An 18,093-nucleotide genomic window follows, 5' to 3' on the forward strand; every position below is an offset into this window, starting at 1 on the left:
CCAAGTACTAGAAATGAAGAAGATGCTGTTTGAATAGTGAGGGTAAAACCTAAGTGATCTTCAGTGTTTCTTCTCCTGGCTTAAAACCCAGCAAAAACTGGGAGACTTTCCATCCAATCTCCTGGGTTCAGAGAACCTAAACCAGCAGTTCTGCAGCCCCTTTGAGGTGATGAGCCCAGAGGGAATGGAAGTGATGCTGCCAGACCTGTCAGGTGGTTTCGAGCTGAAGCAGTTTGGGAAATGCTGATGCAGCATTTAAAGAGGTGGATGCGAGTACTGGATGCTCCCCACCTTCATCTGCATGTCTGTCCTTTTTAACAGATACTCAGAATGATTGCTAGATCTGGCAGCACTGCAAGCCATATTTCCCTATGCATGAAAGGCTCCTGGACTGTTTCTCAGACTTATTAGGCACAAATGTCTTTTCATCAACACCAGTCATGCGTGCCTGCACCTTCCACCTCATTTATCATCTCCTGCCAAGGCTCTGTGCCCACTGCCAGCTCCCTTTCCTGAAGGCAGTCTGCACCAAGGGGCACACAACAGCATCAGCTGCTGTGCAAACAGAAAGGCCAAGGAAGGTGCGTTACTAGAAATCTTGGGCTTGTGATGGTCTGATGGCTGCAGGATGTTTCCTGCAGCTCAGCTTTGAAGAACAGAGTTGAGACTGCAGTCTGAGGTGGTTAAGTAGTTGGGGGCAGGATTTGTCTTGTGATAAAATGACACTGACCTGTTCGGATGAATTGGTTTGTCCAGAATGAGGAATAAGAAAATAGGATCTGGGAAATGACAAAGCTTTAAGGAGAATGGAAGTTAAAATTTGGGGAGAATGTAAAACTGGTGAAAGAAAGGCTATAGAAACTGAGGAGGCAAAGGCAGAGCACAGCAGGCTCCTGAGAAGGGAAGGAAGGAGCGGAGAGTTGGCAACTGGGGACAGGGCAAGGCAGCAGGTGGTGGGAAGCTCAGGCTGACAGGTGGAAGATGAGCAACTGCTTTTATGGGTGTGCCAGAGGAGGCTGGTGCTGCCTCCAAGCCATCAGTACCACTCCTCACTGCAGTCACACATGTGTCTCAGCTGTTCTCACCAGAAACCAGAGCACTGCCAATGAAAAGCCTGTTTGTGCCCAGGCCTCCATCTGATGGTTCTGCTGCCCAGCCAAAGCCTTGCACCTGCCCCACTGCCTGTGACCCATAACAGCCCTGCTGCTGCCCTGTTACTGCGGTGACAGCAGAGGGAAGGAGAGCTGCTCAGATCCAAACCAGGCTCCTTTTCTGCTTCTCTTCTGCTGCTGCAAGCTGAGCTGAAAAAGAGGTGACCAGTGCACAGGGTTCCTTGCAAGCAGGAATGGCTGAATTAGCTGGAACAAAAAACATGCAAAGAGCAGCAGGATTTACTGCTTGGTCATCTAATCCCACCACTTAGCAATGAGCCACTTGAAGTCACAGGGTGTAACAGATGACCAACCAACGAGGACAGGATTACAGAGCCCCAAATGAGATTATGCTCTTTGGAGGGGACGCAGGCTATTGGGGGGATCTGTGCTGAGCACCTAGCAGGGGTAATAAACCCAGCTATCTAATGCTCTGTCTGCTGAGAGAGCATCAAAAATAGACTCAGAGAGAGAAAACACCCAAGCGAGCCAGCTGGGCAGGCTCAGGGTACTTGGGACACTGACAGCTCCTCAGCCTGTAAAATGAACTGGCACAGGTTTGTGCCAACATTAGCACGACTGTGACTTCAAAACAAAACAGAGCAGTGGAGGGGAGCAGAAGGAGGGGGGAGAGAGAGAAGCTTACACTTGGCTAAGATTGTTATTTAAGATAGAAAGGGGAAAGGGTCAGGGGATCAGAGATAAGGAAGGTGTGTGTCTGTGCTCAGCTTGCAGCTTCTTAGCTTGTGAGAAACATCTAAGCAGCAGCCTGTCAGACAGAAAGCATAATCAGAGAGCCAGCAACGCTGTGCTGTGTCATGGATTAAAAGAGCAACAACAGAAAAGAAACTATGGGCCTCGCAAAGAGATCTTCTCATCAAAGAGAAGAGATGGTGATGGATCCGGACTGCTGGGAGCACAAAATGTCCCACACCATGGGCCAAAGACAGGAGTGGACAGGGCTGTGCACAGTAGGAGACATATGTTTGAGTACAGGAGCCTTTAGATTGAAGCTCATTTACTGAAAACTGATAAGTCTTGATGGAGCACGCTTTTAACCCAGCATCTCACTGTATATTTGCCAGCAGAAGGTTTCCTCTGCAATGTCTGAGGGTCTATTTCTTAATAGGAAATAATCTTTGCCTCATCCTTTGAACCGAGTGAAGAAGAAAATAAGAGAGATCCTCCCATTCACTTGCTGGTAAAAGCCCCATTTTCCATGGGAACTGCAGGTGCTCAATAGCTCTGAATAGACGGTCACCTCTGTAGGTTGCAGTTTTAACACGACCTGTCAAAGTCTGAAACCCAATGAGCCTCTTCAGAGCTCACTTTCCAATCTACACTCAACACTTATCTCAGGCAAGCTGGATACCCTTAAGAGTTGGCACAGGGAAAGTCAGGATAAGGCTTAGAACAAGTATTCTCTTTTCTCTTCTCTGGAAACTTTCCTCTGAGGACAGCACTGCAGTTTTGTTTGGCATCTGTCAGCTCAAAGTGTTTTCTAGATAAGTAATCACTTAAACTTCACTCATGCAGGTTAATCTGCCTCACACTATACCTCCTCACATGTGCCAGTAAGGGTGCTGACATACATTTAACAGGGGCTGAAAACCAGGACAACAGAAGCTGTTGCCATCATTCAGCTCTTGGAAACCATTCTCTCTGCAGCAGGGATAGCTAAATGGGAACACGTCCACACCTGAGCCACTGCACCTCACATCCTTAATACTGGAGGCACCACAGCTCAGCCCTCCTGCACTGGAACATATCAGGCTGAAAAATCACAACCACAACCATTCAACTCTCCTCTGGCCAAAATTTCAATCTGAGAAGGGTAGGGACAGAAACTGCCTCAACCACTCCTAACTACTGTACCGTAAAGAGTGTAAAGGTATTAAGGGTGCGGTCCCACAAGCAGCACAGCTAAACTATCTCCTGCCTACAACCAGGAAGGGAAGAGCTTGTTTTTATCTCCTCCAGCCATACTCCTCATGATGCAGCTCTGTCCCTCCCCTTGTGCTGGCTCCAGCACCCATGGGACACACCTGTGGACTCTTACACTTGATAAGAAAAATGGTACTCCCTTTCTTTCTCCTCATGAATCAGCATTAAAATAGATTAGAGCTAACACAAAGAGACCTAAACAGCTGGTGCAGAGGAACCCAATGGGAGTAGGAGCATCATCCCTATTTTGGAATAGAGAATTGTGCAGGAAAGACTCTCTTGGTCCAGCACAGCGAGCAATGTTTTAACTGTTTACTCTCAAGTTAGACTGGCAGATGTGCCATACAGCAGTACCAAAGAAGTCACAGCATATGTTGGTTTCTTCCAGCAATGAAAGTGAAGCTTCATTATCTGAAACAAAGCAGTATTTTCCTTGTACCCTGGGAGGTCTTCTTCATTCTGCCTGGCTTTCTGCTGCCACTGGAGCTGTATTTCAAGGCAGTGAAAATCTTAAGAGCAACGTATCAGGAGAAGAACTGATCCAGGCTGACAGCCATAGTCTGCCCAATGCTTGGCAATGGAACAGGAAGCAAATTTTGGCCTTTTTTTGGAACAGCTTTCCTGTATCCTTGTCACTCTGTGTGTGTATGACACATCTCAGGGGCTCACACTTACGTAACATCTTCTACAATTCCACATGCTTAATAGCCTATACCATATTTGGCCTCCCAAGGATGAATTATTCATTTTTACAGGAGATAAGGCCAGGATATGTTAAACGATGTGCCCGGGGTCATATGAAAAGCATTTGGCAAAGGAGAATAATTTCCTTCAACTCCCATTCATGTGTTTTTCTTAATGGCAGCATCCCCCTTGCTCATATGATTCTGTTACCCTTCTGCAAGAAGCACTGTGCATGAAAGCTGCACTTTTTAGACAAATCTTGCTCCACAAAACACAAGAGTAGAGTTGCTATGCACATCTATCCTAAGCCGTGCTAATCCATCGCCAGAGAGCAGAACCACAGTATCCAGTTATCGACTTCTTGCACCTTTCATGCAAAGAAAGAGATAAGAGCTATTTTCTGGTGCTGGCTCTAAGCCAGTAACAGAACACAGGACACACCTCCCCAGATGAGACCACTCCTCCAGCATCTACTCATCCCCCAAAAGCAACTAATGTCACATCCCACTCACTCTCACATAAGCACGTCCTCAGAGCATTACACACCAGGTATGTTATGCCTAAATCTGTCAGACAGATTTTCAGCCTTCCTGAGCTCCAAGTCACAGCTACTTTCTGCCAGCATCTGGACTAGAGGTCACTAGAGTTCTCAAGAATACAGCACAGCAGATGACAAGCTGGGCCTTTCACTTCACCAGCAACGTACTGACAAAAAACAGCTTCCTAGGTATGGTGCTGTGTTTGTGTTAGCATCATTTATGCCCTCACTTTGAGGGGGAAAATGAATAGTGCAGGCTGTGATGAATAACAGTGCTAGTGTTTGTCACCTGGGTACTGAATGGTATGGAAAATAAATAATAATAATGAAAAAAAAAAGGCCTGAAGCAGACCCTAGTTTTCATCTTGCATTTCCAACCTCATACAGGCTCACTAAACACCACATTTACTGTCTTCATCTGTGGTTAGTGAATGGAAGGCAAACCAGGGGGGGCATGATGAAAACCAGTGAGAGAATCCCTACCTCTAGTATGTCTCACCCTCCACACTGTGGCTGTAGCTGGCAATGGACATGGATGAGATGCTTTACCTTTACCTTGGAAGCTGCCATGACAGCTGCTGTGGCCGCCACGTTCAGGCCCCGCTTCCCAAAGTGCACGAGGGCATCGTAGCTCCGGTCTTTTGCCTGGACGAGGCAGTCATCGATCTCCTGTCACAGCAGACAACAAAACGAAACACAAGAGTGACAAGTTCAGAGTGCTGCCAGCCTCAAACTCTCAGCAGAGTTAGGTCATCTTTGTGGAACTAGACGTTCTCCTTATCCCCCACCCTGGAAGCGGAGAAGTTCACAGCCAACACTTTCAGATAGGAAAGCTTTGCAGGGGAGCAGTAACTTCCATTTCATCTTTTGGGATCTCTTTGCTCCATGAATGGAAGACTGAGATCCAAATTTGGAACACACTTGCACAGAGCAACCACCATGATAGGCGCTGTAAGCAAGACAGACACATCTACCTGGATAGGATGTGCCAGAAGCCATTGGCTTATGGACTCCAAAGACTAACTGGATAGCTGCATAGTTAAAAAGAAATAGCAGTATGATACTGGCCAGCTGCAGCTCTACTGCCCTGGATCCTCTCAGATGTATCGGGTATCTGTGCGCATCACTGCAGTGTCCATCTCCAAAATTCCATGGAATTAATAGCTCTAGAGGGTCTGGATTTTAATGTTTCACAATATGCAGGGAAAGTTCCTTGTGCTACCTTCCCCCAAGACATGGGGACCTAGATGATAATGGAAGACAACAACTTTCAGTGATTAGCTACTGGATACACTGGGTTAGTAGGAGCTGGAGACTGTAAGAAGCTGTTGGTTTCTCAGTGATTCCTCCCCTCATTCCCAGCAGATAAGAGGTGGTAACCAAAAATGCACAAGCACTACTTGTGAAAAGCATAAGCAGAATTTCCCAGTTAACAGAAAGGGAACTGATCCTCACTGTTCCTCTTGGACAGGACTGAGACACAATTGTTCATGCACTGCCTGTGGCTTAAACAGGGATCTTTCACTGCCATGGCTGGCAATGTGGGAAACAGTTATTCACTTCTTAGTAGCTTGTATGTTGATATGTGACTGATAGCTATTCTTAGCCTGTGTATTCACACGAGCCAGATGGATCTGCCTGACAATGTCCCATTCAGCCATAGTAGTCTCCTAGGCAGGCAAATGATTCAAGCTGTAACATCTCCTCTGAAATTAACATCATGAACTTCAGCAGGACATTTCTCAGCCCAGGACCTCAACATAGTACATATCATCAGCATTCTGCACCTCTCCCAGACAAGCAAGTGCTTGTCTTTGACACAGGTTAGACTATATGTCTCATTGCTGCACATAGCTGGGTACAAAGTTAAGGAGCCCTGGCTGCCAGACCATGTTTCTCTAATCATTACACCCAGCTGTAACACAGCACTCCAGCTATATTCAGTTAGTACGTGCAAAACAGCTCTGGAGGTATTATTACCCCCCTCCCTCCCAGCTTCTCAAGTGCACAAAGATGAGCTAATATACACGAGTGAGCTGAACAGGTGCCAGGATTTAGGAAAACAACCACCACTGAAAAGCAAAAACGCATCAACCGAAGAGAGAAAACCAACTGACAAAGGAAGGAAATAAGCAGATCCCAGTCCTTCAATGAAAACGAGTGGTATGAAGACACTGCAGATCTGTTCCACCCAGGCACCTGTGATTACCTTTTCTTTTGAAGACAGCGTTGGGTGAACAAATTTCCTGTACAGGAGGCTGGAGCCTTTTGTGTACGGAGACAGCAGCCAAGCTACAAAAGCTATTTTGAGTTCATAGTAGAATGGAAACCTAGAAGAAAAAGAGCTATTAATGGCTATTCCCGCTTCAATGACCACTCTTGATTAGAGATGCTCAGCACACTGGCCAGCTCAGTCTAAGGCTTCTGTTTATCAAAGAATCCAAAGACCAAAAGACATTCACTTACCTTCACACACACCGCAACTAGGCATGTGTAAATCTTTACTCAGGTATCAGAGCTATTATTTAATGGTCTGGAAAAGACACTGTTGTGTGATAAGAGGAGCTGTTTGCGTGCAATGAGAACAAATGCTGCTGCCTTAATTGCATCTACTGTCTTTATGAGCAAACAGCAAAACAGCAAGTCATTATGTCATCAATATACTTATGCATCTTTCATCTCTTTGCCTTTCTGCCCTGATTTCAGCTGGTATAGAGTTAATTTCCTTCAAATTAGATGATATGGTGCCATTTTGGATATACAATGAAAATATTGCTATTAACATACCAACATTTTAGTTGATCCTGAGCAGTCCTTACACTGAATCAGGTACTCTTCTGCTTCTCTTCTCTGCTGACCCAAACTGACCAAAGAAATATTTCATATCATATGATATAATGCTCAGCAATTAAACTGCTGGAGGTTACTTGGGGACTCACTGAGCTGGCGGTGAGTAACCACATCAATAAAAGCATCACTTTTTATTCTTTTAATCTCCTTTTTCCTTTTTCTTTCTTCTTAAAGAGCCCTTGTCCCAACTCACAAGGTCCTGCACTTTTACCCTTTCTGATTCCCCCCTTTGGCCATCACCAAGGCAGCTGGGCTGCACAGCATTTAGGGCCCCCGGGATGATCTACTGTGAGCATGGGCCTGGCAAATTGATCTTCCACCTCACTGAGGCTCTCTGCAGCATATTTGATTTCATAGGCTCTGTGGAAATGACAAGCCCTCTTCTATTCCTACAGGGAGATCCAAATAGCACATCTTCAAAAGGAAAAAAACAAGGAAATCCCTCCAGATGAGGACAGTGGAGGTAGATCTGCATGCAAATTAGATAAAGAGACAATAATGTCTTTTATCTCCTCTTCAGCAGATCTGACATGCTGCCAAATACCCCGACTCCCTTTGTCTGGAAGACTCACTAGAGGCACGCGATATTAAGATGTGAGGGCCGCGCTCTGAAGTTAAATCTTCAGTCTGAAATCTACCAATTTCACTGTTTTTTGCTGGTTTATAAGAACGGGCAACAAATCAAGTATTTCCAAACTTGAGCATCCAAATTCAATCCAAAGAATTGAATCTCACGATTAGGTATTCATGCACTCAAGCCCTGTCAGCTTGCCAGGAATCCTTCCATTGGCACCAGTGAGCCCTCCACAGTTTGAACTGTCACTGTCCTCCATCAGACTGTAACTCCATCCCACCCAGGAAGGAACAGGCAAGACATGTGAAGAAACACGACCCAGGCAGCAGGCTACAGATCAAATCCTGTGCTGCAGGGCTGTTTCTGCCTGATCCACAGAGTCAGTGTAGTTACAGCAGGACAGAATTATCTAAGTCTAGAACTGTGCCTATAGCTAAAGATACTATTTTTATGTGACGGCCTCTGCAAGCATACAAATCAGCCATCAGATGTGCATCTGATAGATACGCACCTGACAGAGCCCTACTTCTCACAGACAGGGGACAGAGACTCCTGTGGTGATTTCTTACTAATGAGATACCATTGAGCAGTTCTACTCTCTTTCTTCCTTTTCCTATGACAGCACAGAGAAAGGTAGTGTGGCTCTTCCACACTAAACATCCTTATGCGCCTGAAGGTGCTCATCTGATATCCAAGAAACAATGCACACTCAGTGTCTGTTTTTCCCCTTACAAACATTTCTATTTTATTTCCATTTCAGTTCAAAGGTCTGTTCCCAACTGATGCTCACCAGCAAAGAAAGATATCCGTGAATGTCTCTGCTGTCGTGAAGAGCGCAAATATTATCCAGTACATCATCCATTTGACCTGGTAAAAGAAAGCAGTAACTTTCAGTAACAGGCATTTACCAAGAGCTCAAGTCATTTCATACAGGCATGTGTGCAGAGTCTCTTCATAGAAAAAAAGGCTTTCCCCACTTACTTATTTAACAGTCAGTAAGGACCTGAAGATGCCAGGGCTCCCTCCACATCAGTACATTGCACATAGCAGATTTCCACACAAACTCTCAGGAAGGAAGGGTTTAGAATAGGTGTTGGGACAAGGAGGACCGCTTGATTTACCATTCCCATAGAGCACAGCCTTATCTCAGGGTATTAAAAATCTCATTTGGCTCATCTTAATAGCCAAGGTTAATACTAGGGTGTGGACGGAATTGCAGTTAAGACAAAATGTACTTACATAATACATACAGGCAGAGGAAACTATCCAGGAAGAGACAGACAAGTAATGTGCAATGTGCAGTGACCCAGGGCTCAAGAACTGAGCTGAATTAGCATGTGTCAAGTGAGCAACAGTGCCTGCCCACATACACACCCCGAGCCCACTGCAGGGACAAGGGCAAGTGCACTAGCTCAAATATGATGAGGGAAGGCCACAAAGAAGGCAGCACAAGGGGGACACCCAAACCTGGTGCTGTGGTGAGGAAGGCCGGTAGAGGTTCCAATAAGGCTGAGGCTCACCAGCTCTGAAATGCCTTGCTCCATCCTCTCCCTATTGCAGTGGGGACAGAGCCTGTAGCGCTCCTCCATCTGCCCACAAGTACCAGATTTATCCCCTGAGCACCAGGCGCCCAGCTGTGCTCTCCCAGCACTTAGACTTGCTTTTATATTGAGTGTAAAGTGCTGCTGCTAAAGGCATGGGAGGACTGCCTTCCCTAGGCAGCTTCTGCCAGAGCTTTTACATAACAACAGCTCGCTCAGACTCACTGCTAGCACAGTTCTGTCAGTTAGACATTACTGCCAGCACAACCTTTAAACACAGACCAAGATCTGGTGGGGATGAGCCTCGATCAGCCTAAAACAACATTGTCAAAATGACTATTACAGAGAGGAACAAAAATAAACTATGCTGATATAATTTTAGACCAGCACATGAAGGGCTGTTCTGTGTCAGTGTAAACAACCCCTTTTTTTTTTGTAATTAAACCCCTAACTAACTTATCTCTACGACTGGTGTGATACACTGAGAAACAACGCTAAGTGCAGAGCAGATCTTCAACCAGCTGTTCCCACATTCGGGTCATGACCCCACATCTGATGCAAGACCCTCTTTTGCACCTGAATTTCTAATAGGAACTGAAGAATCAACACACACACACACAAAAAAAAAACCAAACCCAATCCAGCAAAAAGGATGGAAGTGCAATTTATCAGTGGCAGACATTGATGGGGATGTTACCACCCATCCCAGCACCTCCAAGCAAGGGGGTGCACAAACCTTGAGAATAAGCACAGCAGCACAAGGGCTGCAAGGACGTTTTGCCTTGAGGACCTGATGTGCTCTGCAATACTTCTGATTCTTGGAATAACCAGAACAATTATCTAATGGAGGTGATGCAAAGGAAAAAATCTAAGCAGCCACTGTGAGCCCCAGTTTGAGCTTGCTCAAAGGACTTAATAGGATAGCCAGCAAGGCTGCAACCCAGAGGAGAAAACAGCCTTGTTATCCTTGAGATGCTGAGAGGATTGAAGAGCCAAGATCAAGAGGCTGAGCTGGGTTCAGCAAACTTAACAGAGCTTAGGTTGTGTGGGGCACTATAAATCCTACAGGACCCCAACAGCGTCCAAGCGGTTTCAATTCTCCTACATTTCACTTTCCCTAATGGGCCCATCTCTGTTTAGAAACTGGGTCCATGAAGGTATTTGTCAGTAAAAGGACAAAATAACACAGCCGGTTGCCAGACCTGTCTGTAAATAGGTCACTCCACAAGGAATGATGTTTCTATCCCTGTCTCTGCGGATTCAGTCGCAGGCGCTTCAAGTTGCCTCTTCTGATCCTTGTTTAGAGCGAGCAGCTAAAGCTTCAAGGCTTTTTTGAAAAGGCTTTGATTTAGGCTGCTCTTCAGAAACAAAGAAAAGCATGCAAAGCTCTGGGTGCCAAACACCTTTTAAGTCTGCTGTATACAGCTCTCAGAACCAGAGGAATAGCATGCACTTGTCAAAGGGCAGCTGGCTCTGCAGGGGAGCCAGAAGCAGGAACCTAAGCCATCTTATTTGAGACTTGTGCCTAGCAATCAGCCAGTCCACCTTCAGGGCAGACACCCCCTTGTATGAGAATACAGGTGACACCTTTATAACCTGGTGAGGAAGCAATTTTAGAAAGCAAACCCTGAGGCACAGCCATACATCTCATTACTCACATATTCTTTGATGTCCTTGGATTTCACGGCTTTGTACGAATAATATGCAGGGTAAAGAGTGCCAAATATGAGCCTGGAAAAAAAACAAATAAACAAATCAATTTAATCTTCTGTCATGGAGAAATGCTAATATTTTTGACTTGCTGTATCTGTTTCTTGTACAAGCAAAAATACTAGGTTCTGATTTAAGCTTAAGAGCACGAAGTACAGTATAGGACTGACTGTACCACTGCATGCAGAGAAATCACTGCCATCTGTGTAATTCAGGTATCCAGTTTGTCTTTCCTTTTAGAGTGGTTTCCATAGCTGTATATTATGAGTTACACAACAAAAGGTGACTACGCCTTAAAAAGGAAATGAAAAACCTGATTTCAAAATAATCCAATGTAACACCAGGGATATAGGAGAGTGGTTTTCAGAGGCAGGACAAAATGAGCATCATTTATCTGAAATCCCTTCCACCTCCATTCAAAACTGTGACAAGCTGATAGAAGGAAAAGCAGCATCCGAGTTATAGCAACCTGAGGGTTTGAACACTGCAGCCTTATCCTATATTAAATCTGCCAAAGGAAGTGCCCTGTGCTGCTCTGTGAAGTCCACTTGGGCTCATCACACAAGAAGGAATTTGCTCAACCAGATACACCAACGGGATCTGCCCTAAAAATTCCAGACCTCCTGCTCTTTCAGACAGTTTCCTTCCAGCTTGAAGTCAGAAAAGGGTGCTGTCAGCATCAAGGTTTCATGCACAAGAGAAATAAAGATTCTTAAAGTAAAAATAACAACACGGAGGGGAAAAAAACAACAGTGAGAAATTTCTATGCTAACTCCTGTCTGCATCACTGCCTGGCTGCTCATTCACTTTGATTATTCTGGACATAGGCATAGGCTTGTCAAAACCACTTTGCCCTGCCCAGGTTTCAGTTTTATTTAATGCAGCAGGATGATGCTGCAAAGTCTGAATTTAATAGACTGCAGGGGAATGCTTATTGCCTTGCAGATACCTTTCTTTCCATTGGAGCTTTCGTTTTAAATTCATACATTCTGTTCTGCTGCTCTCAGGAGTGGAAATGATCAATGCTTCCACCCTTAATTGTGGAGCCACATGGACCTGCAATGGTCTTTTCCACTCTGTCAGTAGCATTTGTTGTGCCGTGGGACTCATCATTACAGTCGAGTCCATTAAATGCATAAGACATTAAAAATTAACACTCTGGGATATGGTGCACCATTGTACTTCCCGTAGCTCAAGAAGGTATTTGTGAAGAAATGAAGTGAGCCAGCACACATCTTGATTTCCAGAGCAGTGACCGAAGACAATCTGCCCACTATTCATCATGCTTACTGTAGCATAGCTTAGCAAAACCCGAAGCACAAAGCAGACTTCAGAAAAGCAGCCAGTAAATGAGGAGAGTCAGTATTTTACAGAGGCTTCAAAAAGCTCTGCTGGAAACAAGCAGCTCACAGCCTATTTCACACCCACAGGGGCTGTGCTGGATGCAGGGATTCGTTATGAGAAATCAGAAAGATTCTGGAAAATCAAATGCGTTGTTCACCCTTGAAATATCTTAACAAACAGCAACACCGGTTAAGGCAAGGAAAAAACACACAGACAATGGCTTGATCCTGTTCTCACTGAAGCTAGTGATGAATATTCCCTCCGAGTTCAATGGCAGCAGGAGCTGAGCCAAAGAATTAGCGCTCACAAAAGGGAAAAAGCTTCATAAAACAGCCAAACACATGAATCATATTTTCGGTTTTATTTCTATAGAGTTTCTATCCTTCCTTCCCAGCCCAGGCAGGCTGCTCTCTCATGCTTTTATCTCCAGCAAATAATCACTGAATGATTGATATTCATTTCCTCAGTTTGTGCTGGTAGCAGACAGTAACTGGATGGAGAAGATGCAAACAGTTTACACGACCGCTGGGACCAGTTGCAGACAATAAACACTGGAAACAGATCCTGCAAGGGAAGGAAACCACGCGATGTTTTTGCATATGCAAAGGACTGTTAATGAGATGATGCGCTCTGCCTAAATTGGAGATTGAGAGTTTGACTGATTTGCTTTGTAGCGTGCTGTGTGCATATATGGACATTTATAACTGCTATGGTTTACCAGAATGAAAGCTATTTTAAGGAATGTTGGATCCCAGCCTGCCATTGCTGTAGCTTACTGTGGGGCTTGGAGGCTCTCTGTGTACGCCATACTAAGATAAAAGGCAGCTGGGTATTTCTGTAAACTACACACAGGGTTATGGAGACAAACACCCGCCCATGGGCTTCTTCCAGCATCTCCTGAGGTTGCTGCCTTCAACGTGTGGCTTTGGATCAGGCTGGAGTACAACTGATCTAACACAGGTCGACCCCACAGCTCCTCTGCCTGTTGAAGACAATACTTCTCTCTTCCCCCTCATCCAAGTTTCCTGTGTGACGTAGTTATTTTCTTCCATCCTCACACTCAAACCAATGCCAAATTGTTCCTTCTCTATAGTAAACACAAAAAGCAGTCTGACTGCTGATCTCTCTGCCCAAGCCACTAAGTCATTCCTCGTCTAAGTCTTCCTTATGTGCTTTGCTGATCTTCACACCCCACTGGGATGAACCAGTGTTAAAACTCTTCCTTGCCTCATGCACATAGGTCACCCTTGCTGACCAAACTGGAGTAATATTCACACCTTCCCCTCCCAGTGCCTAAAAAATGTTGCTGCTCCCAGCTGCTGGTCTTTTAACATGTCTCACTTCAGTTCTTCCTCTCCTCTATTGACTGGAAAGCAAACAGCTTCCTACTTCGCACTTTCTTGAATGTCTTCTCCCAACATCCCAGATACCCCTGTGCTCCTCCCTTCTCTACTGCATAGAATTGTAGGATCCCTAGAGCTAGAAGGAACTTTTAAAGGCCATCTATTCCTGCAATGAACAGGACACCCACAGCTAGATGAGGGTGCTCACCAAGGGTGGTGAGCATGGAACAGGCTGCCCAGGGCAGTGGGCATGGCCCCAAGTTGCCAGAGTTTAAGAAGCATCTGGACAACACTTTCAGCCACAGGGTTGAGATTTTGCCTGGTCCTGCATGGAGCCAGCAGTTGGATTCTGTGATCTTTGTGGGTCCCTTCCAAGTTGGGAAGTATTATGATTCTATGAGGTGATGATGTATAAATACTGTAAAAAAACTTGGTATGTGAGACCTCTCTGACCTCTAGTTTGGCTGAAATTGCTTTACGGATCTAAGTTAGAAGTAGATGAAAAATAGACTGCTTAAGCCTCACTTCCTAAGGAAACCAGGCAACAAATACAGAATCAGCTTCTCTTCTCCACCCATTTCCATCTTTCGTGCCTCTTTTGAATGAGCTGTGTACCCTGAGAAGCCTTATCTCTTTCACTTTCTATGCAAAAAGCAGAAGCAGACATCCTTCAGCTTCACATAGTAGTTGCTATATAGAAGGTACAGAGATGTATCTCTGAAGTCTAGGATAAAACAGACACAAACACTCAGGGTATAAGAAAAGGCAAGGAAATTGTGATATTAATCAATAAAAAAGGAAAAGTTCCCCTGCTACACTAAACAAATAACCACAGCAGCCTAACAACTTACACTGCTCCATGCTGGAAGCCTTCATCGACTACAATGGCCTTGAAAAAGGACAAAGCAGCAGCTGTAAAGAAATCACTGAAGAGTCAGCTAATTGTGCAACAGGAGGCAAAAATCTAAGTAAAAGGTTAGCCTGCCTGAGGAGCGAGATAAAGATTAATGCTGAAAATCTTATAATCCTATTAGGTCCATCAGCAGCAGCTGCAATCTGGTCTGCTACATGTACTTCTGGCCATTCTTTATCAAAGAGATAGAGTAGATGAAGGAGAAAGGAAAGACAGCAAAGACAGTGGTTAACACAGCAAAGCACCAAAAGAGCTAAAGAGCATGGAAGAGACAAGGCAAGTGCTCTCCTGCTCCTGATGCAGCTTAAGTGGATGCTCAACTAAATCAAGAGAACCGAGTCAAAAAAGAAGGGGAGAAACTCTGTTACCACGAGTTAATCTGTGGAACTGACTAATTGTATTTAATTATTCAATTCCATTACTTAGGATTGGGGTTTGGATTTTGTTTTCATTATCTAAGTTCACCACTAAATGACACAGGAAAGGATGAAGCTTCCCATGCTGTTGGGTTTCCTGACTATCAGAGGAGTAGTGAAGCAATGGAGCTGTTGGCTCCTCCTTAGCAACCTCTGTCATACAACAGGGGAGCAGCTGCATCATCATCAAACCTCCTTCTGTCTCCCCTTCCCAGCAGAGGCACAGCCAGCCTTAGCTGTTATGTCCTCCTTATTCCTTCTCTGGATCTGCTAGTGTTGTAGCCTGACCTCCACAGAGCACAGCTTAACCAGGATGGGGTGATAGCCATAAAAACCTCTCTCTCATTGCTCAGGGATCAGCATCAGAGCTGGGATGAAGACCTCGGAATGCTTCATTCAACATCTTGAGCTCTGAAGATGCCTTTTTCCTCATGAGGGACCTGATCCTATGGTCATCTGCATGTAACCTTAACTCTCACATTCAGTTACACATCACAACAGCTCTCACTGAAATAAATGGAAACATTCAGAGATTTCCATGAGAGCTGACCAGGACTTAGAGGTAACCTCCAGAAACACCTGCAAATTCATACTTTCTGAATGGGAACCTGCTCTTATCAATACACCAGCAATGCACCATCCATATCACAAGCCATCCAAGTTCTGTTCGTCCCGTTACCATGCCACCCGTGGTTGGGCTGCCCAAACATTTCCAACATCAGAGCACTACAACACAAATAGAACGGCCCTTATTTACCCCAAAATAACTAATGTTTCCATATCAGCAGCTCACGGCAGCCAAGACAACAAACTTCTGTTCAAACACAGGGATGGACAAATGTAGGATTTGCTGAAATATGTCCTATTTTCTCTACATGTTTGCTGACTAGTGTATGTTTCTCACATGTGAAGCAGCAGCTGAGCTGTTGCCACGCCAATGCTTCTAGCTGAAACTATTGAGTGCCAATGGGTTAGGGTCCCTTATTAACAGTCCTAATTAATGTTCACACAGTGACACAGATTAAAAATAAACAGCGCTGTCTTTGTACCAAAGGTTCTCGGTATGAATCAAACAGCTGTGGATGTGAAAATAAGCCACGCACAAGGGCAGGGATGGGGTTAATGTGGGTCACTTGCCAGGCCAACTCTGACATCTAACATGGGACTTGGGCAGAGGAAGCACCAGCTGCACAGGGCAGGTTCCAGGCTGGTATCCCCTGGGAGATGGCAGCAGGAAGCTCATCACCATCATTTTGCAGCTCTCCTTCATAGAGACTCCAGGAGAGCCACAAATGGTCCTGTTTCCCTGTCCCAGAGAGTGTCCTAAGGCACCAAGGGTACAGAAGGCAGAAGAATTTAGTGTCCCAGCTTGCAATACTCAGCTTCCCATCCAGCTCCATGGCTGCCATCTCTGCCAGGCTACTACAGAAGCCATCCACTCACTTCAGCACGGCTGGTGAAACATAATCACTCCAATTGGTGAAACTGCAGGGTAAAGGGACACCAACTGTCTTTACAGCAGAAATAGTAGGAGCAAGGGCTGTTCTCAGTGCTTCTAATTTAAGCAGCCACAATCCTCCCCAGACAGAGCATACTCCTCTCCATATTTATATACCCTCAGCCGGGGCACTCCTCAGATGGGAGCTGGGAGCGGGCCAGGCACACACAGGCTGTGAGCTGGGTAGGAGGGGCAAGCAGAGGAAGCAGCCTTGGCATTAAACTTACTCCCTTTGAGACCCCCACATCAAGACACGTCAAAAGAAGGCAAATGTGGTTTCCTTTTCCCTCCTCCTCTACCTCTTGTTATAGGCAGAAGACAAACACGCAAAAATAACAACACTGCAGATGGACAGACCTTGTAAAATACTAGGATCATTAAGATAATGCACTTAATGTCTGCTCCTCCTAAAACCACAAGCAGTGAAGTGTCTCACAGCACTGATATTAACACTGACAACCTCAGGTGTCTTATTTAAAGCCCAACCAAGATTAGGAAGGTGCTTTCCTCTTCCCACTTGCTGTTCCAGGCTGTCTCCAAACTCAGGTGGAACTGCATTCATTTATATACACGGTGACACTTCCAGGCTTTCTTTACAGTCCTTCAGGATAGAGAAGCTCTGCAGGACTTCCATAAAAATATCTCCTGGCTCTGCAGCTATTTTAAGAAGCAACATTTACTGCAGGTACATGTGTAACCAAGCTGCTCTGTTCTACTTTGTGCTTCCTTCAGTGCAGATGAGCCACCAAAGCAAGGAAGGATCTGTCCAGAGAGCGTGCCAGGGTGGTACAAGGCCCTGACCCCCCAGTGGGAAGCTGTGGGTCGATAAGGACGCTGTGCCTGGCATATGCCATCAGTCTTTGAGCAGCTGCCTGCAAGAGATAGCGTTCATTGGGCCTCACCAGCATTCACCTCATCACTACTTCTCCTTTTCCAGTGCTTTGGTTCAGTGGGACACAAGGAGTTCTGCCCCAGCCCCTGCACATCCCTCTGCTTCATTCAAACCTTTCTGGAGAAGAAATAATTCATTAGAATGCAATACTGAGGGAAGTAAAATCTGCACCTTTTAGAGAAGGAAACATTCTCTGCTATGTGACCGGGTCTGATCTCCACAGCTCCACAAAGGCAGGGCTCAGTGTATGTGTGCTGGTGATGTTTTCCCTACCCAGTCCTGTCCCTATGTTTCCTGCTCTGAGACCCCTGCCTTTATCCAAGCCAAACAAATGGCAATTTGAGACCTAAATGGGAAGGGCTGTTTTTTCTGACTCTGGAGATGGGGATGTTTATGTGGAAAAAAAGCTTTTTTAGAAGCGTTGACATTATATTCCAGAGATGACAGATGGTTTAAAATCTGCATTGTGAGTTAGCTTACAGATTTATGGTAGGATCATTGGACTAAAAGGAAAAGAACAAGATACATAACTTAAGCAAACTCATTTTTAGGCTAAAAGGAGTATATAATATGGACACACAGCAAAATTACATCTAACAATGGCTCATCAAATTAGCTACAACACACTGTTTCCTTAGAGTAAAGTAGCTTTGACTTCCCGTAGACAGGATATTAATAGAAGTTTATAATCAAGT

At 45.2% G+C, this 18,093-nt stretch overlaps 1 protein-coding gene across 12 annotated transcripts in view; it reads right to left on the reverse strand.

Annotated features, from left to right (window-relative positions):
- The window catches only part of REEP1 (receptor accessory protein 1), a 53,808-nt gene that overhangs the window by 20,643 nt on the left and 15,072 nt on the right, over positions 1-18,093 (reverse strand). For 9 of the 12 annotated variants that reach the window (XM_015862587.2, XM_015862589.2, XM_032444526.1 and 6 more), the window contains exons 2-5: positions 10,941-11,013; positions 8,532-8,608; positions 6,527-6,647; positions 4,867-4,986 (exon numbers count right to left, since the gene is read on the reverse strand). In XM_015862587.2, the coding sequence (XP_015718073.1) occupies positions 4,867-4,986; positions 6,527-6,647; positions 8,532-8,608; positions 10,941-11,013 (391 nt within the window). The remainder of the gene's footprint in view (positions 1-4,866; positions 4,987-6,526; positions 6,648-8,531; positions 8,609-10,940; positions 11,014-18,093) is intronic. The other 3 variants (XM_015862591.2, XM_015862588.2, XM_032444528.1) reach the window with 1 other exon arrangement.

Source organism: Coturnix japonica, chromosome 4, assembly GCF_001577835.2.
Source record: "Coturnix japonica isolate 7356 chromosome 4, Coturnix japonica 2.1, whole genome shotgun sequence".
Taxonomy (NCBI): domain Eukaryota; kingdom Metazoa; phylum Chordata; class Aves; order Galliformes; family Phasianidae; genus Coturnix; species Coturnix japonica.